The sequence below is a fragment of the Elephantulus edwardii genome, unplaced genomic scaffold (genome assembly GCF_000299155.1).
Source record: "Elephantulus edwardii isolate Elephantulus edwardi_28Jun2011 unplaced genomic scaffold, EleEdw1.0 scaffold00057, whole genome shotgun sequence".
NCBI lineage: Eukaryota > Metazoa > Chordata > Mammalia > Macroscelidea > Macroscelididae > Elephantulus > Elephantulus edwardii.
The window spans coordinates 8553752-8576550 of NW_006399807.1; the positions used below are offsets into that span (position 1 = coordinate 8553752).

Sequence of the window (22799 nt, forward strand, 5' to 3'; positions counted from 1 at the left end):
TTTTTGGATAATCTTCAGTAGAATCTTGCTTGCATGTGATATCAACGATATTGTTCTATAGTTTCCACACTCTGTTGGGTCACCTTTCTTTGGGATGAGAGCAAATATAGATCTCTTCCAGTCAGTTGGCCAAGTGGTTGTTCTCCAGATTCTGCATACAAGGAAGGCCAATGAATACCACTATCATTCAGACATATGCACCAACAACCAGAGCCAAGGAAGAGGAAATAGAAGATTTTTACCAACTTTTACAGTTGGAGATAGATCGAACATGCAATCAAGATGCATTGATAATAATGGGTGACTGGAATGTAAAAGTTGGGAATAGAGAAGAAGATTCAGTCTTTCTCATTCTCCCCCCAACCCCAGTGTCAGTCCAGTTTTACAGCAGTGGCACTATGCGGTGTAAGTCCTTTTGTGACTGAGATATTTCACTCAGCTTAATGTCATCCATGGTCACCCATTTGAATAATATTGCGTGAGTTCCTTGTTTTTCAATGCAGCATAGTATTCCATTGTGTGAATATACCATAGCTTCTCTATTCATTCGTTTGTTGGTGGGCTCTTAGGTTGTTTTCAACTCTTTGCTGTTGTGAACAAAGCTGTGATAAACATGGGTTTGCATATATCTGCTTGGGCTTTTGCCATGTTCTTGCGATGCTGTATAATGCTGCTATGAACATTGGTGTACAAGTCTCTGTTTGTGCCTTAGTTCTCACTTTCTCAGGGTATATTCCAAGTAGTTGAATACCTGGGGTATATGGAATGTCTATGTTCAGCTTTTTTAGGAAGCGTCAAACTACTTTACAGAATGGTTGTACCATTTTACAATCCCACCAACAATGTATAAGAGTTCCTTTTTCACCATATCCTCTCTAACATTTATTCATTGCTGGCCTGTTAAATTTTGCCACTGTTAATGGACTGAGATGGTACCTGATTGTGGTTTTGATTTGCATCTCTTATTGCTAGTGATTTTGAGCATTTCATCCTGTGTCTGGTTGCCATTCGAATATCTTCCTCTTGAAAATTCTTTCCATTTCTTTTATCCCATTTTGTAATTGCATTATCAGTCTTTCTTGTGGAGGCCCAGGAATATTATGTAAACTTTCATTATTAACAAAGTAAATAACAAGAACCGTATGATCTTAGCAATTGATACAGAAAAGGCATTTGACAAAATACAACACCCTTTCCTGATTAAGACACTATCAGCAAAATTGGAATAAAAGGGTATTTCCTCAACATAGTGAAAAGTATATATGCAAAATCAAGAGCCAACGTAATTTTCAATGGAGAAAGACTAAAAGCATTTTCCTTGCGAACAGGGACTAGACGAGGATGCCTGCTGTCACCACTTCTGTTTAATATTGTATTGGAAGTACTTGCTAGAGCAATACAAGAAGACTTTGTTTTACTTTGAAAGAGCCACTGATGAGTTGAATGCCTTAACCTTAGGTGCGACCAGGGCTTCTTAAAGATTGATGTTGTTGTGTACCTTAGAGTTGGAACCGACCCACAGCTGATCCTCCAGCAGGTTTTCAGAGACAGTTAATCACATAGAAGGAGATTGCCCATCTTTCTCTCACAGAGCGACTGGTGGCCTCACACTTCATGCCTTCAGGATTGCAGCACAGCTTCTTGCTACTAGGCCACCAGAGCTCCCTTAAAGATTAATAGTTGTTTACAAATATAAAGCATGTAGGAGTGGGTGTTAACTTTAAAAAGAAGCAGCTTCTTAACCCTAAAATAAGAAAGGAGCTCATTAGGGTCTTTCAAGATAGAGAAAGAGAAATGAGAGAGTGCTGGAGCCTTGGGAATAGGCTATGAATTTATACAAAATACACACATACTTGTGGTCTAGTGTTAGCAGTTTGGAGTGGATTTTTCTAAAAAAGAAACCTATTTGAAGTGAATTAAAGTTGGACGTAGATTTGAAACTTGAAAATAAAAATTGCAGAACAGGTTATCTGAGATGCTGGGCTCTATGAGGAGAAATGTGGCATCAGGATTGGAGGAAGAATCATCAACAGTCTGCGTTATGCAGATGACATGACCCTGCTTGCTGAAACTGAGGAGGAACTAAAGCACTTAATGTGGTAGGTCAGGGACTGCAGTCTTCAGTATGCATTGAGACTAAATATCAAGGAAACAAAGATTCTCACCACTGAGCAAATTGGCAGCATCATAATGGATGGTGAAGAGATTGAGATTGTTCAGTTTTGGTTTGCTTGGATCCACAGTCAACACTGTTGGCACCAGCATCCAGGAAATTAAAAGACGTATTGTGATGGGAAAGTCTGTGGTTAGAGACCTCTCTAAAGTGCTGAAGTGCAGGGATGTCAGTCTGGAGCCTAAGGTGCGCCTGATACATGCCATGGTCTTTGCAATCACTTGCTATGCATCAGAGAGCTGGACAATGACTAGAGATGATAGAAGGAGAATTGATGCCTTTGAGCTTTGGTGTTGGAGAAGAGTGTTGAATATACCATGGACTGCTAGGAAAACAAACAGGTTTGTCCTGGAGAGAGTGAAGTTGGGCTGCTCCTTGGAGGCAAGGATTCTGAGGCTTCGTCTGACATACTTTAGACATGTTGCAAGGAGGGACCAGTCCTTGGAGAGGGACTTCATGCTTGGGATGGTAGAGGGACAGAGCAGGAGAGGAAGACCCTCAATGAGATGGATTGATTCAGTGACTGGGGTGTTGGGGGTGGGTGTCTTGGAGATGGTGAGGTTGACACAGGATAGGGCAGAGTTTAAGGCTGTTATACATAGGATCGCTATGAGTCACAGGTGGCTTGACAGCACATAACAACACATATACTGTACAAAGCAATTCCTGCTTTTTACAAGTTTATAGAATGTGTGAACATTCTTTTATTAGAAAATATCCTCAGATTTTTTTTAAGGTGGCTTAATGAGGTGATTTGGGAGGATAGCAAAGTATAAATAAACAATAATTAAAAAGTAATTTGTAGCAGGATAATTACAGATTTTGAAGGTTTTCCCCAAGATCAAAATTTTTGTAATTTGTTATTGTGTGCTTGCTTTCATCTGGAAGTACATTATTAGTTTTCTGGTTGCTTTGCATTTAAAATTTTATTTCCAGTGAAAAATGTGTATTTGAGGTAGATATACTCTCGGGGTTTAAATTCTGAGCAAGATGAAAAACTAACTAGAGGAGAAAAAGTACTTAATTCTGTGTGGTTGCTAATCAGCTTTAGTTAACCTAAGTAAGGTTTTTAGTGTGAAGAGTTTTATGTAAGTATGCATTGAATAATTGTTTAAAGCAGAGGGAAATTTTTAATCTTGTTTTTAGAATATCTTTCATTCAGTTAGTGACCAGATGGAAATGTGACTTTTCACTCTTTAACTATTTAGCATATGCATAATTTTCAATCTTTCTTGCTAAATTCAGGAAAGCTTTGTATTAGGCAAATAATTCTGTTCTTAGGTTTAGCCTCAGTGAACATAAACAAGTTTATAATCACTCTTGTTGTTTGTACTTTAGCTCTAATGGTAAAGAGTTATGCTGCCAGCTACTCCAAGGGAGAAAGATGGCTGGTTAATCTCCTCCCATGAGATTTCCTGCCTCTGAAAACCCATTGGATGGTCGATTCTGACTAACCATAAAAATGCTGTATGTAACTATGTACTGAATCATACCATTTATTTTGGTTATACCCTTCATATTTCCACTAAAAAATCAGCTTTTGAATAATGCCTTTTGTAGTCTCCTTATCTAAAATGTTCCTTCTCCTCTTAACATGTTATATTGCTATTTTCTTCCATTTCTCCCCTCCTTTGAATACCTACTATATCATTTAACTTACAGCGTGTTAAACTAACGTCTTTTTTTAAATGAGTTTTCCTCAGTAGACTTAATGTTTGTGAACTAGAGTTTTAGTCTGTTTTATTCGATTATGAACCCATGACTCTTAGGCATGGCATGGCATTTGGTATATACTCAGTAAAGTTAGAGAATGGCTACATGTTAACTATAGTCACTAATATGCCTCTAGAATAGTCATTTAGTTTCAAGGTAAAATTGTCATGATGATATTTTGTTCACATCATGAGTTTGCACCGGACGCAGTGACATAAGGACTCTTTTGTTTATTTTTTAATCTATATTTATAGGTTTTACTTACAAAATAAATACCCTTGTTCATCTACTGTTCATAAGGTTGGTTTTCAAAGGCCTGTTATTTAAGAAGTGGATCGTCAGTCTGGCTTTCTAGTCTGTCTTAATCTGGGAGCACTACTTAAGCCTGTCCACCATGGGTAACCCTTGTGGCATTGAGCTCCTTTGGCCCTCAGTGCAACCAGCTTTTAATTACAAAAGCCCGCCCACTGGTCCCTGTTGGTTTAAACAAGAGGCTTCCATCCCACACCTAATAGTTAATTAAATCAGGACAACCTGATTTATAAGTTTATACCTAACAATTTATTCCAGATTGTTAATGAAATAAAAAGGGTATGCACAAGATAGGGCAGGCTTCAGATCAGTTGTACATAGGGTCGCCATGGGTCGTTCTTAACTCGATGGAACCTAACAACAACAAAGAAAATGTTATCTTAGAGTAATAGTAATTAAAAAATCTTTTAAAATAAGTTAGTTACAAAACTGCCATGTAAAAACTCTTAAACTGTGCCGTTGCCATTATAACAGGTTGTTAAAGACCACCCTTTTTTTGTACAGGTGCAAGTGGCATGAAGAAAATGATATACTCTTCTGTGCTTTAGCTGTTTGCAAGAAGATCGCGTAAGTTCAGACAAAGGAGATTCTTTGTGGCGTGTTCTGATTTGAATTCCTCTGTGCCATTTTGTGTGTTTATTGCTTTGGCAGTTGGGATGAATCACTGTTCATTCCTATTTTCACAATTCTCTTTTAAAACAAAAATTGCTTTTTACTTTTATTGCTATGCCAGAATTTCTACTTGTCTGGTGTAATTACGAAGTAGTTTGGATGAAATTTCAAAAGCATTTATTGGAAAATGTCCTTTTAGAATTCCTTTTGGAGAATGAAGTTTCCTACTGTCATTAAAGATGGCACCTCCTTCTTACACTATTCAAAATCATATTTCTATTCTGTAGTCAAAATAGGAGCCCAGATATCTTCATGTGCTGATCTCTCCAGCAGGTGATTGATGGGGCTTGAGGACATATAAATGTTTATGATTGTATTTTTATATCTCCTGCTGTACAGTTCTTTAATTTGAGAACTGGCATTTTTTTTATCCTCTTTCCTATCCCCTTATATAGTAACCTCTTTTGTGGATAGGTTTCACCATATATTTCTATCTCTTCTTATAGTCTTTAAATCCCCCCTCCTCAATTTAAAATAATATCTTTCATGTTCTTCCTTTATACTGTTCTGAAATTGGAATGATTTTACAGGGAATTAGGTGAGATTCTGATAGTGACCCCTCTTTAATTACTTTCAAAGGTACTGCATCAGTAATTCTTTAGCCACTCTTTTTGGAATCCAACTCACAGAGGCTCATGTACCCCTCCAAGACTATCAGACCAGTAACAGTGTGACGCCCAAAATGGTTGTACTGGATGCAGGACGGTACCAGGTAAGGAGCTGACTTTGGGGTGCTGTTGTTTTCTTGTGATGTTATCAGTATGATCTGGGCCAACAGTAGCTAAAGATTAAACCTTGTTTAGTTTTCTCCCTTCCCTCAAGGACTTTACTAAAATCCTTCATGGAATGTCGAAACAGTTCTTAATCTGGCTGGGTCTTAACATAAATTTTAACAGAATTTTTTGAAAATTCTAATAGACAATTTGTCTTTACACAAATACATCCTAACATGCATTACAAATATTAGACATCAGAATATTTATAATGTAAGTATTTTAAATATGGACTTAAGAATCTATAAGATCTAATTCAGGATTTATTTAAAAGCTACCCAGTTTTCTTATCACCTTGTTTTCTCCTTGTTAGTAACTTATTAGCAAGTATCTTGGTTATCTTGTGGTGCTATGGCTTTAACAAACCAAATGTATTCTCTGATAGTTCCAAAGGCTGGAAGTCCAAATAAAGGATGCCAGCTTTAGGGAAGGCCCTCGTGTGCTCTCCCTCTCACGGTCTCACCCTCACTTCCCTCAGTTCTCGGGAAAGGTGGGTCAGCGTTCAGTGGAGATGTCCATGTGTCCTGATCTTCCCCAGTACCGAGAAATTACCTAGTTTGAGGCGTCTCAGTTCAGAAGGGTGCATCCTACTCCTGGTGATTATTTTTTGGTGTTACTGAGATGGCCCCTTCTTGACTGGCTTTCTTCCCCATTTATCTGTTGTGAGATAGAAGGTCTTTTAGGCCACAGACTAGGGGAATTTCCCTTTTATCTGTCAGAGCAATAATGGCATTGAGGGAGTATCAGAGCCCACCTTTAATTATTTCTCAATATTTGACTTACCAGACATGGAGAATTGTTACATAGTAATAATATATAATTACTTATGTATAATTACTTCTATTATATCACCTTATATCATCGCATGCATATATTTTGGGAAACATCATTTTGTCTGTAACAGTAGGCCTTTCTGTACGCCTGAGGGGGAAAAATTAGGAGTGTAGTTTCCAGTCAGGAGTTTCTGAATTTTATTTCAGGCTCTGTCCATATGTTCCAGCTCATACATCAAGTGACCCTAAGCAAGTTACTTGAAATTCTTGTACAGATGGATTCCTTTTCTGCAAAATAAGAACAATAGGAGTTATTGAAATCAAATGTAACAGTACTTTACAATACCAAGGACTTTGTCTTGGAACAGAATAGATATAAATGTTATTAGAAAGTAGTTAATAAAGTAATGATGAGAAAACCTAACAAAACAGAATGAGTTGTTGATAAAGATTTAGATGAGTCTTGTAGTCATTAATTACACCCAGGGAAAAAAACAGAGTCTCAGAGGTTTTATACTGTAAGATTTCATATATGTGTCTTTCTTGAAAAATCAAAACTATAGCATTGGAGAACAAATCAGTAGATTTTAGGGGTTGAGAGATGGTGACTCTACAGGAATGACAGGAAGGAGGTTTTTGAGATGATGGAATGATTGTATATCCCAGATTGGGATGATGATTACACTAATCTGTACAATAAAACTCCATAACAACAAAAATAATTAATTTTACTGTATGATAATTAAAAATAATTTTACAAAGAGAGACCTAGAGCTCTCCATTTGTATTCTCCTTTTTCCTTATTAACTCTTAGTGATTTTTCAGTTGGAGTGGTTTTTATCTCCCAGGGGATGTTTGTCAGGATCTGAAGAATTTTGGTTGTCACAACTGGTGAGGGAGTTATTGCTAGCATCTAGTGAATTGGGAGACAAGGAAACAACTAAACATCTTAAAACAGTTAGGACAACTTCCCACAGCAAAGAATTATCCAGCTCAGACTATCAGTAATTTTTAGCCTGAGAACCATTAAGACTCCATCATCATCTATATCGAGACCGCCAGAATGAGTGCCCCCTTTTATTCTTGACATTGCCAATGGCAGGGAGTCCAGGACTCTCAGATCTTCTCTTTTTCACGATAGTCCTTCTGCGTGGTTGATCCAATTTTCCAACCTTTTCCAACTCTTGCGAAACCTTCTAGTGGGTCTTCTCAACCTCAGTTGAGTAGAACTCATATTATCTTCAGTTCTTTTTTGAAAAGTTTGTTTACTTTCTTGATTCTGACTAAAATTTGTCTCTGCTGTGAGTGAATTCACCTCTTTGCTGTTAGTCCTTTTCAGGGTGGCATTTTTTCCCCGCCCCTCCCTGGCCCCTTACTTTGAACCTACCTTTGAGATAACTGTCCTTGTTCAATCTTGCCACTTCGAGGCTTCTTCCTAATTTTGGTCTGAAATCCCTAAGCCTGAGTTGTGTACTGTCTAGACTGTATTCACAAATGGCTTCGTTTTGGACTCATTGGAGAGACCCCATAGTTGGTTGCCCTCATTGTTTGAGTTCCTTGCTTAGTGTTATTAGTCCTGTTTTTTCATGAATAATTGTCCAACCTAATAACCTCTCAGATCACTGGCATCTCAATAATCCTATTTTCCCCATACTCCCTTGGTGTCACATCCTAGAACCCAGTGGCAACTCCTCTGTAATCTCAATTCAGTCATCTTGCTATTAGACTACCACTGTCTTACTCTAGTACTTTTGTGCCAACAATTGTTTGACTACAGCAGGGACCCGCACTCATTTATGCCTCCACTGTTTCTATTAAAAAAGCATGTGTGGCTTGGAAATGGTCTAATTCAGTATTTCATAACTCCACAAAGGGGAACTGTCCCTATCAACAACATTCACAGTTCAAAACTAATTCAGATAAGGTCACCTCTTTCTCCCATGCTCCTGCAACTACTTCTACAAATTGCAGCACCAGTCTTAACTGTTCTGCTGGATCTAAAATCAATTGCAGTGACCACGAGACTTTGAAGAATCATATTCTCACAGTTGTGGGATTTATTGAGGAAGTTAACAAATTCTAATTTAGGTTGACAGCAAGATACATTCCCTCAGTCCAGGCAGCTTCTCAAGCAAAGTCACAGTCACTTTGACCGTTAGCCTAGTGGCTTAGGTCATTACAAAGTTCCTTTAGTCTTGCTAATTATGATGTCTTTACTCAGTTCTCCAGCAAGCTTCAATTGCAGTTCTCTGGTTCCTTGGGGCAGCAGTCCCAAATCAGCTCTTTGTCATGTCAGTCTCTGGTTCTCTGCTGAGGCTCCTGTTGCTCTTGTGTTGATCCCAGTCTGGCTGGTGCAATAATCTCTGACCCCAAAGGACATATGCTGTCTTCCCTTCCTTGTTGGTATTGAGATTCCCAATTTCTGCTGCTAAAATGGCTCAATTTAAACCAAGTAGGATGGCAAGGCTAGATCATACACTCTGTATGATCCTATCCATCCATGTAGCAAAGTCAAAAGTCAGTGGCTAGGAAGGTAATTTTGAACAGTAAACCTTTGACATCATAGTTGCATACTCCCATACAGAGCCACTACATTAGACAATGCTGAGGAAACGCTTTTCACGTGGTCAGTCCTGCAGCCATAGGTCTCCCATATGCCCTTCTTCACCCATCTCAAATTCTTCCTTTTCAACTTAGATTCTTGTGTCCATATTTTCCTCTCTTGTACTTATCATCTGATAATGTTCTTTCTCTTTATCATCATAGTTGATATACACCAACCCTGGTTAAATTGAACTCTCCACCTCTTCCACTGCTATGTCTTACTAAATATTAATCACCAGCCACTTTTTAAGTGAGCCTTTAGCATTGCCTCAAGTCATCCATTTTTCTAGTCTGATTAATCTCTCACTTTCCTGGACAGCTGTTCTCACCTTTTCTTATCAAATGTCCAGCACCTCTTCTCTCACGCTTGTCTAGCCAGGTCCCTTGCTTCTTTTTTCTTTTAAGAAAATAAAAGGCTATTGGATTTTTTTAAATTGTTCTTACTACTTGCATCTATAGACATATACTCTGCTTTTATGCTTGTATTAATTAGTAGATGGTATGCATTCTTACCTAAGACCAGTCTATTTATATATTAGATCCTTTTATCTACTCAAGGATGTGACTCTCATAATTTCCCCCCCTCTTTCCTGTTTCATCAGGTTTTGTCTCACTTTTGAATCATAAGAGCAACAAATATATAATGCACTGTAATAATCTCATCTTTTTTAAAAATGTTTTTATTATTTTTTTGTGTGTGTACTGTCAAATCAGATCTGACTGGTTCAGGAGGAGATTGCCCCTCCTTCTCCAGCAGAACATCTCATGGATTCAGACCACACTTCTCTAGCATTGCAGTGCAGCTTCATGCCACTAGGCCACCAGAGCTCCCCATAATAATCTTATCTTTTAAAATAAACAAACCTTATTTTGGCTCTGTGATACCCTTCTGAAGACTCAATTTCTGCTCTCCTTTACAACAGTACCTTTCAAAAGAGCATTCACTATTCTCCGCTTCCTCTCCTGTCATTTTATCTTGAATTTGACACAATATTGCTTGCTGAAAGTGAGGCAGACTTTAAACACTTGCTATAGGAGATCAAAGACTGCAGCTTTCAATATGGATTACATCTCAACATTAAGAAGATGAAAAGCCTCACCACTGGGCCAGTCATTATGATAGATGGAGAAAATATTGACATTGTCAACAGTTTAATATTACTTGAACCTGCAGTTAACACTCAGTACCAGTGATCAGGAGACTTACTGCAATGGGAAAGTCTGCTGCCAAGGACTTCTCCAAAGTACTAAAGAGCAGTGATGTCTTTTTAAAGACTAAGGTGTGTCTGATTCAAGCAGTGATCATTCTGCTGTGCAGCTGAAAGAGCTAGACATTGACTAAGGATGACAAAAGAATACCTAAGTGCCTTCGAGTCATAGTGTTGGAGAAGAGTACTGCATATCTTGTGGACAGCCAGAACAACAAAAATATATTTCTTGTAGAAAGTGCAACCATAGTGCTCCTTAGAGGCAAGGATGACAGAGCTTCGTCTCACATACATCAGTCTTATTGTTAGGAGAGCTATTCATCGGAAAGGGGAATCATGCTTGGAAAGCTGGAAGAGTCCGTGAATGAGACGATGACCCTTGATGAGATGGATTAATAAAGTAATTGCGGCACTGGGTTCAAGTACACCAGAGATGATGGAGGATGGCACAGGGTAGGGCAGGATTCAGATCTGTTGTTTATATAGGGTTACTGTGAGTCGTACTTGATTCCACAGCATCCAACTACAACAACCACTGAAGCTGTTCATGCATTGCGAGCCAGTTACTTCTACCTTGCTGAATACAATGCCAAGGTAACCTAGCAACAGCATCGATTTGTTGATCACACTTTTTCTGTTGAAACCTTGGCTTTCAAGAAGGCACATCTTCCTGGATTTCCTATTGTCTCTTTAGCAGGCAACTCAGTGACACATAACAACAACAACTTTGGCTATAATTAGTAGGTTTTGTTGGTTCCCCTCCCCCACCTCCTCAAATTTTGAATATTCAGGTCTCTGGATATTTTTTCTTTGTGTAGGCCCATTTCCTATGACCTGATACTTTTCTTGTAGCTTTCTAAATCACATTTACCTGATGACTCTTAGATTTAATACCTCTAAGTTAGACTGTTACCGTTAAAATCCATCCTGTATATTCAAGTGCTTGATATCTCCACTTGAATATCTGCTAAGCAATTGAGAATGATCGTCTTTCAAAGTCAAACGTTGTTGCTAAGTGCCATTGAGTTGTGGATGACTTATAGAAACCCTATGAACAAAAGACCTGAACACTTGTATAACTTTTGTCCTTTCTCCAAGTTCATAGAGTTTCCGGAGGCAAGCCATTTTGCAAGTGGATGCCACTCCTGCTTCCAAGCTTGTTTTAATCAGGGAGCTCCACCAAACACTCTCCACCATGGGTAACCATTATCACATTTGACACATCAGTGTCACAGTGTTTAGCATCACAGCAACCATGAGTTAGTTACCTCTGTACAGTAAATGGACAGACCAGTGTTATACCACTTAGAAGAATGTTTAACAAAAAAACAATTTTGGGGTTTTTAAATAGGAGGCCAAGTCACATCATCTCACGCTCATTAGCAAATCAACATTCCACCCTAATCCTCACCAGTACCAGCAAACAAGCCTCTGTAGAATCCAGCTCCTACAGATGACTTCCACGCCTACCCTTCCCTGCGTCATTAAGTGACAGTACTGTAATTTCTTTAATCCAAAACCTAGGAATCATTATTTTTATGTATTTCACATTCTACCCTCAACAGATACATAGAGAATTCAACCATTTTAACTACCTGATTTTTCACTGTTGTCATCCTAGTTCATACTATGGTAGTCTCTTAGGTGGTACTTTGGTTACCTAGTGTTATAACAACAACAACAAAATACCCCATACTGGTGACTTGAAATAACATTTATTTCCCCATGGTTTTGATGATTAAAAATCCAAGTCATTGTCTCCTCTGTATCACTTCCTACTATGGATTTTTTCCTAATTTCTGATGGTAATTCTTGGCATTTCTTTATGGTAGACTGGTCCTCACATGGTGAATGTCTTCCTTCTCTATGTATTTCTTTGTCTATTTTTCCCTTTATGTAAATACCACTTGGCAATGATAAGGTTTCTACTCACCCTTCTCAAGACTTCATTAACAAGAGAGAACCACCTATTTCCAAACAGGGTCATATATACAAGTAAGGGTCGTTGTTGTTGTTGTTGTTGTGGAGTACCATTGAGTTAGAACCAATCCAAAGCTGGCTCTTCAGAGAGTTTTCTGAGACAGTTAATCACACAGCAAGAGATTGCCCATCCTTCTCCCGTGGAGCAGCAGCTAGTAGATTTGAACCACTTGTCTTTGAGAATGCAGCACAGATTCTTATAACTAGACCACCAAAATATATCCTTGAGAAACATAATTCATTTACTAACAAGTAATTGTCTTGTTTCCTCCCTTAGGTCTGCTGTCACCAAAATGGCAAATGTGATGGTGTTTTTTGTTTTGTTTTTTTTTTCTATATTTTATTAATTTTCATAAACATTTACAGAGATTTTGGGTTTCCATTCATTCATTCATTCATTGTTGCACTATTCTCTCTACCCTCCTCCCAGTTTGTTCTTGTCCAAATGCCACAGTGCTTATCAAAGCCAGTTCTGATTAATCTTCTTTGTCAGTGTGTCCTTTGCCATTCCCTATCACTCCTCCCTGAGAGAGACTTCACCCTGAGTCATAAGGAAAAGGGGATGGCGTCTTCTCTTAGCTACTTCCTGCTGAAGAGGGACGCTGTGGGTTTCAGGGTGAAGATCTTCTCTCACTACTCTAAAGGGCCCCTTTGGCAGTAGGAAACACATAGACTATTATGGAGATTGATTTTGGAATTTAGATGCACTCTTATTGATTGTGCTTGGCCGTACATGTTCATATCCTTGAAGATGTATCATGGGGGGGTTGCAATCTAGAAGACACAAATTTGACTAACAAGTTATAAGTACATGAGTCAAAAATTATGGAAAAGTAAAAGAAAAGATTCTTTCATTGTTTTACAAACCCTCCCCCAGGTCCCCTCCACCATGTAGCCCTCGCTCTAGTCTCCTGTGATGACAGAAATACCTAGTTATATATCTCTTTTAAACGGTTCTCTCCCTCCTCTGTTTCAGTAAATGTGATGGTGTTAAAAGCTAGATCGGATACATGAATACTTTATTTGTTCAGACTTCCAAATGTCTAATCTCACTTCAAATAAACGCTAAATTCCTTGCACTCGCTTACCAGGCTCTCTCTGATTTGACCTTTCATTACCTCTCTGACCTGATTTCCTGCACTCTGCCTCCTGCTTACTACATTTCAGCCCTTTGAGCTTCCTTGCTGTTTCTGGAACAAGTCAAGCATACTAAACTCTGAAGCTTTTTGCATTGACAGACTCACAGTTCTCCTTGATGTTGTCATGTCATTTCCCCTTGCTTTACCTTATGCTTCCCTAGATACTGGATTTTAAAGCATCTGCCTTCTTTTTAGTCTTTCTTGCTTATCTAATAATATAAATCTTGCCATTTTATTTTATTGTTACTCTTCTGATGAGAAGGTAAACTCCATGAAGAATATTTTACTCTTTGCATTTCAGTACTTTAAAACAGCCTAATAATTGTACCCACAAAGTAAATATTAGTGGAATGAACGAAATATTGAATGCATCCAGTGACTATTTTTGTGTACAATTCACTTCAGTAGTAGCATTGAAAAGCATAGGCTCTGGAACCTGCTTGCGTGTGTTCATGTAATAGGATCCACTCATACTAGTTATGATACTTGAGAAAATGTATATTCTGTTCCTCCATAGAAATAAGAATAATTTTCTCAGTTGTTGTTGTTGTTATGTGCCATCCAGTGGCTTGCTACTCATAGCGACCCTATGTACAACAGCCCTAAACCCTGCTCTATCCTTTGCCAATCCCACTGTCTCTGACATCCCTATCTCCATTACCCCAGTGATGGAATCAATCCATCTCATTGTGGGTCTTCCTCCACTCTCCAAAGCATGATGACCCTTTCTAAGGACTGATCCCCCCTTGCAATATGTCCAAAGTATGTAAGACGAAGATTCAGAATCCTTGCCTCCGAGGAGCAGCCTGGCTTCACCCTCTCCAAGACAAACTTCTGTTCTATCAGTCCGTAGTATATTCAGTACTCTCCTGCAGCACCACAGCTCAAAGGCATCAATTCTCCTGTTATCCCTAGTCATTAACCAGCTCTCTGAAGCATAGTAAGTAATGGCAAAGACCATGGCCTGGATCCAGGCACACCTTACTCTCCAGATTGACATTGTAGCTCTTCAGTACTTTGGAGAGGTCTCTGACAGCAGATTTTCCCAATGCAATTCGTCTTTTAATTTCCTGGCTGCTGGTACCAAGAGTGTTGATTGTAGAGCCAAGCAAACTAAAGCTGTCAACAGTCTCAGTCTTCACCATGTATCATGATGCTGCCATTCAGCCCAGTGGTGAAAATCTTTGTTTTCTTGATGTTGAGCTTCAAACTATATTGAAGGCTGCAATCCTTGACCTTCTGCAGCAAGTGCTTCAGGTCCTCCCCACTTGCAGCAAGCAAGGTTCTGTCATCTGCATAATGCAGATGGTTGATAAGACTACCTCCAATCATGATGCCACACTTCTCATAGAGCCCAGCCTCCCAGATAAACTGTTCTGCATACAGATTGAAAAGATATGAAGATTGGACACATCCTTGATGCACACCCTTCCCAATTTTGAACCATGCAGTGTTTCCTTGCTCTGTTCTGACGACTGCCTCATGTTCCAAGTATAAATTTTGCATAAGTACAATCAAGTGTTCTGTGATTCCCATTCTTCTCAAAGTCCGCCACAGTTTGTTATGATCCACACAGTCAAATACCTTTGCACAGTCAATGAAACAAAGATAGACATTCCTCTAGTACTCTGCTTTCAGCCAAGATCCATCTGACATTACCTATAATATCCCTAGTGCCATGGCCTCTTCTAAATACAACCTGCAGTTGTGGCAGTTCTCTGTTGATGTGTTGTACCAGTCTTTTTTGGATGATCTTCAGCAGAATCTTGCCTGCATGTGATATCAATGATATTGTTTGATAATTTCCACACTCTGTTGGATCACCTTTCTTTGGCATGGGAACAAATACAGATCTGTTCCAGTCAGTAGGCCAGGTGGTTGTCCTCCAGATTTCTTGGCACAACTTGGTGAGCACATCCATGGTAGCATCTGTTTCTTATGTCAGTCAGTATGTCATCAATTCCTGGGCCTTGTTTTTTAGCCAATTCTTTCAGAGCAGATTGAACTTCTCCTTCATCACCATAGGCTCTTGCTCATATGTTGTTTCATAAAATTCTGTGTCCTCCAATTCCTTTTGGTACAATGACTCTGTATACTCTTCCATCTCTTCTCTAGTTGTTACACTACTGGTTCTTGGCATGTTGTAATCACTGACTAGTTCATTAATGCTGTTGTTATTGCTGTATGTAAGTAGCCATTTTTCCAGGTTTATACCAGAGTTAACAGGAATGTCACTTTGTAGTTGAGTGAAGGATTCTAACCCAGGTTTTCTGACTCCAGAACATGTTTTTCACAGTACTAGTGTTAATGACTTTTCCCTCCCATGACATTAGGAAGCACTAGCTTAACTCTTTCAGTAGGCTGACTTATACTCTGCTTTGAATTTTTAAGACCATAATTTTAGTAATGGAAAACATTTTGAATGAATAGGAAAATTTGAAATATTTTAGATTTTTTTATGTAACTCATCACAGGACCAACAGCATTATTATAGATGGAGAAACGATTGAAGTTGTCAGTGATTTCATCTTGCTTGGAGCAACAATTAGCACGCTTGGCACAGGCAGTTAGAAAATCAGGAGACATACTACATTGGACAAATCCACTTTCAGGGACCTTTCAAAAATGATGAAGAACAGTAATATCTGTTTAAAGACTTAAGTTGCCCCTGATTCAGGTCATGGTCTTCTAAGAATCAGAGAGTTGGACAATGAATAAGGATGACATAAGAAGAATTGATGCCTCTGAGTTGTGGTGCTGGAGAAGAGTACTGAACATCCCATGGACTACAAAAAGAACAAACAGATATGCCTTGGAAAAATTGCATCCAGAGTAGAGTGTTCCTTAGAAACACAGATGGTGAAGCTTTGTCTTTCATATTTTGGACATCTAGGTAGCCAAGGTTACTTCTTGGAAAGAGACATGATACTTGTAAAGATGGAGGGTCAGCACAGGAGAGGAAGCCCCCCAATGAGATGGTTCGACATGGTGACTTCAGCAGTGGTCTCTAATGTGTCAGAGATGATGAGGATGACACAGAATAGGTCAGGGTTAAAGTTTCTTGTTCATGGGGTCTCTATGAGTCATTCTCAGAGGAATTTCACAACAAGAATGGTGCTCATTTGTCCCAGGAGGATTTGTTGATAAGGTTTGCAGAGTAAAGCCTATTTTCTTCAGGTTCGTGCATGTCCCCCTCCAGATGGCAACATGCACTAGAAGTGGGATAGCAGGTTTTTACTAGGTGAGCACCAAATGTGGGTGTCCCGGAAGGGCTAAGCCAAGATTCTAATATATTTCTAACAAAAAAAGATATATCTTAAAAGGTGCTGTTGGAGTGATCTTTGAAGCTGAGTAAAAATTACAAATATCAAATGAATTAAGCAAGTGAGTGTATTAGAAATTGTTTAACTGTAAAATTTAAAGGGAATCAGACATTGAAAAAGTATTAAGCCGTAAGTTAACATATTTTAAAGAGTAATTTGATGTTGAAGCAAACCCTCCCTCCAGTGATAACAAACATTTCCTACTGCTCTCAATTTTTGTTTTTTAACAGAAACTCAGGATGGAGAATGCAGGATTTCCTCATTTCAATTCTTATAATCAGGAACAAAGATCAAACATACACACTGGTAAGCATCTTAGTTTTTTATTATAATTGTATTTTCTTGATTTCAGTGTTTTAATTTAAGTGTAAGTTTATAAATCATACAGCTTTTTCAGTCATTCATACATACTTTTTTAAGAGCAGTAACTTGTTGTTGTTGTTATGTGCTGTCGAGTCGCTTGCGACTCATAGCAACCCTAAACAGCAGCCCTAAACTCTGCTCTGTCCTGTGCCAATCACACTGTCTCTGACACTCCCATCCCGATTACCCGTCACTGAATCACAGTTGGTTAATTAATTGCAGTGTTGCTGGGGAACAATATCAGGTGCTGATTGTGGAACAGACCATCAACTACTCATATGCAAGTTCAAATTAAAGCTAAAGAAGGTTAAATCATATTCACAGGAATCAAAATTTGATCTTGAATCTATCCTGCCTGAATTTAAAACCAACTCAGGAACAGGTTTGAGGCCTTGAATGTTAAAGAATGAAGACCTGTGGGAAGGTACTAAGAATATTGTCCATGTAGAGTGCAAAAAGTTATTACAAAGACAAAGGAAAAGACCGAAATGGATGTCCAAAGAGACTGAATATTACAGTAGAGAGCTGAGAAGCCAAAGCAAAGGGAAGAAATCAAGAAGTTAAGGAGCTGAACTGAAGATTTCAAAGGGCAGCTTGGGGAAGACCAAGGCAAAGTATTAATAATGAAATGTGTAAGGAGCTGGAGTCAGAAAAACAAAAGGGCCAAATTCACTCAGCATTTCTTAAGCTGAAGGAACTAAAGAACAAATTCAAGCTGTGAGTTGCAATCCTTAAGGGTGCTATGGGCAGAATATTGAATGATGCAGGCAACATTAAAATAATATGGGAGGAGTATATACAGAGTTATTGTACTAAAAAGAATTGGCTGACACAAGGATTTCTAGAAACAACATATGATCAAAAGGCAATGATGAAGGAAGAAGTTCAGGCAAAGGATATGGCAAAAAATAAAGCCCCAGGAAGTGAAGGAATACAAATTGACATATTTCAACAAATGGATGCTGGCCTGGATGTGCTTACAAGGTTGTACCAAGAAATCTGGAGGACATCTACCTGTCCAACTGACTGGAAGATAATCGACATTTATTACCATTCAAAAAAACCAACTGACCCAACAGAGTGTGGACATTAGCGAACAATATCACTAATATCACACACTGGCAAAATCCTGCTGAAGATTATCTGAAATCAACTGGAATAGTACATTGACACAGAACTAGCAGAAATTCAAGCTGGATTTAGAAAAGTTTGTGACAGTGTCATCTGGATCTTGGCAGAAAGCAAAGAGTACCTAAAGAATGTCTGTTTAATTGACCATGTAAAGGCATTTGATGTGTGGATCACAGAAATTGTGGCTGACCTTGAGGAAAATGGGCATCCAGAACACTTGATTGCGCTTATGTGAAACCTATACTTAGACCAGGAAGCAGTCCTCCAAACAGAGCAGGGACAAATTGCATGGTTCAAAATAGGAAAAGGAGTACATCAGGGATGCAGCCTGTCTCCATAAATTTTCAATCTCTGCAGAACAAATCATTTGGGAACCTGGGCTTTATGAGGAGGAATGTGGCATCAGAATTGGAGGAAGACTCATCAACAGCCTAGGTTACGCATGTGACACAATCTTGCTTGATGAAACTAAGGAGGACCTGAAACACTTGCTGTAGAAGGTCAAGGACTGCAGCCATCAATATGGATTGAAGCTCAACATCAAGAAAACAACGATTCTTACCACTGAGCCAATTGGCAGCACCATGATGGATGGAGATGAGATTGAGGTTATTAACAGTTACAGCGTGCCTGGCTCCACAATCAACACTCTTAGCATCAGCAGTCAGAAAATCAAAATGTGAAATGCATTGGGAAAATCTGCTGTCGGGGACCTCTCCAGAGTTCTGAAAAGCAGTGATGTCAGTCTAGAGACTAAGGTGAGCCTAATCCAGGCCATGGTGTGCATCAGAGAGCTGGACAGTGACTAAGGATGATAGAAGAATAATCTGTGCCTTTGAATTATAGTGCTGGAGAAGAGTCTTGAATCTTGGACTGTCAAGAAAACAAATAGGTCTGTCTTGGAGAGGGTGAAACCAAGTTTCTCCATGGAAGCTAGGATTTTGATGCTTCATCTCACATACTCTGGGCATTTGGCCAGGAGAGACTGGTCCTTGGAGAAGGACATCATGCTTGGAAGGGTGGAGGGACAATGCAGGGGCAGAAGACCCAGCATGGATTGATATAGTCATTGGAACAATGGGGGTTGGTGTGTCAGAGTCAGTGAGACTGGCTCAGGACAGGACAGGCTTCAGAGCTGCTGTACATAGGATCGCTATGGATCACAGGCATCTCGACACATAACAACAACAACAAATCAGCCTTTTATTGTTTATTGCCTTTCACCACACCCAGCTTATCTATTAAATTTTACTCTCTCTCTTTCCTTAGCTTTTTCTAATAGTGGCTTAATAGCCTGATTATCCTTTTGGGACTGACTTAAGTCCCTCACCATAATTGGTTCTAGATTCATACTTAATGTGCAGTATTTCACCAAGAGTGATTCTATGTATAAACCTTTCCTTAGCTTTTTCTAGTAGTGATTTTGCAGATAATTGGCTTTTTGTGACTGACACTCATCATAAATTGTTCTAAATTAATACATACTGTGCAGTGTTTGACACACTGTTTGTTTTAGTGATGCATTGTACACCATTATGTGGATGTATCATAGTTTCTTTACCCATTTGTTTATTGATGAACATTTGGATTGTTCCCAGTTTTCACTGTTCCAGGTAATGCTGCAATAAACATAAGTGTATGTCAGTTTGTGTTGAAGGTCTTATTTCTTTGATCTATATACCTAGTAGTGAATGATTGGATCAGATGATATTTCTGTTCTCAACTTTTAAGCAACAAACTGCTTTCCATAATGGCTGTTCCATTTTATATACTTATACTAGTAAGCATTTTATATTTGTTAGAATACATAGTGTCTTAAAGCTTATTAAGACCTCAGGAGTGATAATACTTCTTGTTGTTTGCTATTGAGTCAGGCATGGCTATGATGTATGAGCAAGAGCCTATGGTAATGAAGGAGGAAGTTAAAGTTGCTCTGAAAAAATTGGCAGAAAAACAAGGCTCCAGGAGTTGACAGCATACCAATTGACATGCTTCAACAAACAGATGCTGCCCTGGTTTTGCTCATTAAGTTGTGCCAAGAAATCTATAGGACAGCCAGCTGGCCAACTGACTGGAAGAGATCTATATTTGTTCCCATTCCAAACAAAGGTGACCCAACAGAGTGTGGAAATTATCAAACAATATTAATACCACAAGCAAGCAAGATTCTGCTGAAAATTATCCAAAAATGATTGGAGCAATATGTCAACAGAGAACTGCCAGATATGGAGGCTGGATTTAGAAGAGGTTGTAGTGCTAGGTATATTATAGCTAATGTTAGATAGATCTTGGCAGAAAGCAGAGAATACCAGAAGAATGTCAGTCTGTGCTTCATTGACTATGCAAAGGCTTTTGACTGTGTGGACCACAACAAGCTGTGGTTGACTCTGAGAAGAATGGGAATCCCAGAATCTGAGAAGAATGGGAATCCCAGAATATTTGATTGTGCTTATGTGAAACAACAGGTAGTCATCAGAACAGAGCAAGGAGACACTGCATGGTTCAAAATTGGGAAGGTGTCTGCCAGGGATGTATTCTGTCTCCATACCTTTTCAATCTATGTGCAGAACAGATCATCCAGGACACTGGGCTGTACAAGGAGGAATGTGGCATCAGGATTGGTGGAAGATTCATCAACAACCTGCGTTACGCAGATGACACAACCCTGCTTGCTGTAGCAGAGGAGGACCTGAAGTGCTTGCTGCAGAAGGTCAAGGACTGCAACCTTTCAATATGGATTGAAGCTTAACGTCAAGAAAAACAAAGATTCTCACCACTGGGCCAGTTGGCAGCATCAGGATGGATGGTGAAGAGATTGAGATTGAAATAGTTAACAGTTTTCGTTTGCTTGGCTCCATAGTCAACACTTTTGGTACCAGCAGCCAGGAAATCAAGAGACGAATTGCATTGGGAAAGTCTGCTGTCAAGGGACCTCTCCAGAGTACTGGAGAGCAACAATGTCATGCTGGAGACTAAGGTATGCCTGATCCGGTCTGTAGTCTTTGCAGTTGCATGCTATGCATTGGAAAGCTGGACAGTTACTAGGGATGATAGAAGGAGAGTTTATGCTTTTGAGCTTTGGTGTTGGAGAAGAGTACTAAATATACCATGGACTGCTAGAACAAACAAGTTCATCATGGAGAGGGTAAAGCCAGGCTGCTCCTTGGAGGCAAGGATTCTGAATCTTCGTCTGACATACTTTGGACATGTTGCAAGGAGAGACCAGTCCTTGGAGAGGGACATCATGTTTGGGAGAGTGGACGGGTAGTGCAGGAGAGGAAGACCCTCGATGAGATGGACCGATTCCGTGTTTGGGGTCATGGGAGTGGGTGTGTCGGAGACAGTGAGGTTGGCACACCATAGAGCAGGGTTTAGGGCTCTTGTACATAGGGTTGCTATGAGTTACAAGCAACTCAACGGCACATAACAACAACAATGTCTTTTGGGAGATGACAGAGTTTCAAAACTAATAACATACAATTTCAGGTGGTGAATAAAGAACTTGAATTAAGATTTCAAGGTCTGAATAAATCCTAGTGTGATCGAAAATGAAACCATTCATAATGAATAATTAGTTTGTTTGCCTTTACTCTCTTCTTCACAATGTAAATTATTATGGTTTTTTTAGGGAAATACCTTCATTTCAAAGATCATTCTGTAATGGAACTATAAAATTGCTAATATTTCTTTTCTTATGTTTTCAATATCCTAGGTGACTACCCATCTGGGGTGAAAATTCCTGGCCAAAACAACAGTGCTCGTGGACGAGGCATTACTCGATTGTTAGAAAGTATCTCCAATTCCTCCATTAATAGCCACAAATTTTCCAGCTGTGAGACTTCACTGTCAGCTTACATGTCCCAAAAGGATGGATACAAATCTTTCTCTTCCTTATCTTAATGATGGTACATTTTTTTCAATTTCTGGAAAAATAGCCCAACTTCCCTTCTCACAACAGTCATTAAACAGATTACATCAATGATCATCATATCAACATGACTTAAAAATGACTTAATTTTTAAAATGTCTGTTCCATAGATAGAAAATAATTGTGGTTGCAGAAGAACTTGGATTTTTGTGTTTCTTTCTTGAGGGCTTATTCTATTTCCTGACTGTGTGATGGGAATGCTATTAAAGTTTTTCATCATATAAAAAAACCTGCGTTTTCAGAGTTATATTTCTTGGGAGGCTAGAAGGGGTTTTTTTCCTTCTTCTGCAATAATAGTGTTGCTTGCTTGCTTGCTTGCTTATTTATTTTTTTTTTTCCATTTCCATGAACATCTACAGAGATTTTGGAATTCCATTCATTCATTGTTGCAACCTTCTCCCCGCCCACCCCCTCTCGCCCCCAGCGCCCTGTCCTGTTTGCTCCTCTCCTTCAAAAGCAAAAGAAAAACTCCCTCATTAGTACACAATCCTCCCGCACATCCCCCCACCACACCGCCAACCCCAAATATAATCCACTCTGCAACCCTCATTCTGTACTCTTACGATAAACATAATGCCCTAAAATATAATACTTTTAAACTATTCTCTCCCCATAGACTTCAGTGCTGTAAACAAATTTCATTCAGTTTTTCTCAGTCTTACCCCCACCCCGATGTCAGCCTCATTCTACAACAGTGGCACCATATA

General features: G+C 39.1%; 1 protein-coding gene across 3 annotated transcripts in view; it reads left to right on the forward strand.

Moving 5' to 3' along the window:
• MAEL (maelstrom spermatogenic transposon silencer) overlaps positions 1-22351 on the forward strand; it is an 88736-nt gene extending 66385 nt beyond the window's left edge. For 2 of the 3 annotated variants that reach the window (XM_006887390.1, XM_006887389.1), the window contains 4 exons: positions 4703-4765; positions 5450-5582; positions 16901-16976; positions 21877-22351. In XM_006887390.1, the coding sequence (XP_006887452.1) occupies positions 4703-4765; positions 5450-5582; positions 16901-16976; positions 21877-22064 (460 nt within the window). In that variant the 3' untranslated portion in view covers positions 22065-22351. The remainder of the gene's footprint in view (positions 1-4702; positions 4766-5449; positions 5583-16900; positions 16977-21876) is intronic. The other variant, XM_006887388.1, reaches the window with a different exon arrangement.
• The last annotated feature ends 448 nt before the right edge of the window (positions 22352-22799 follow it).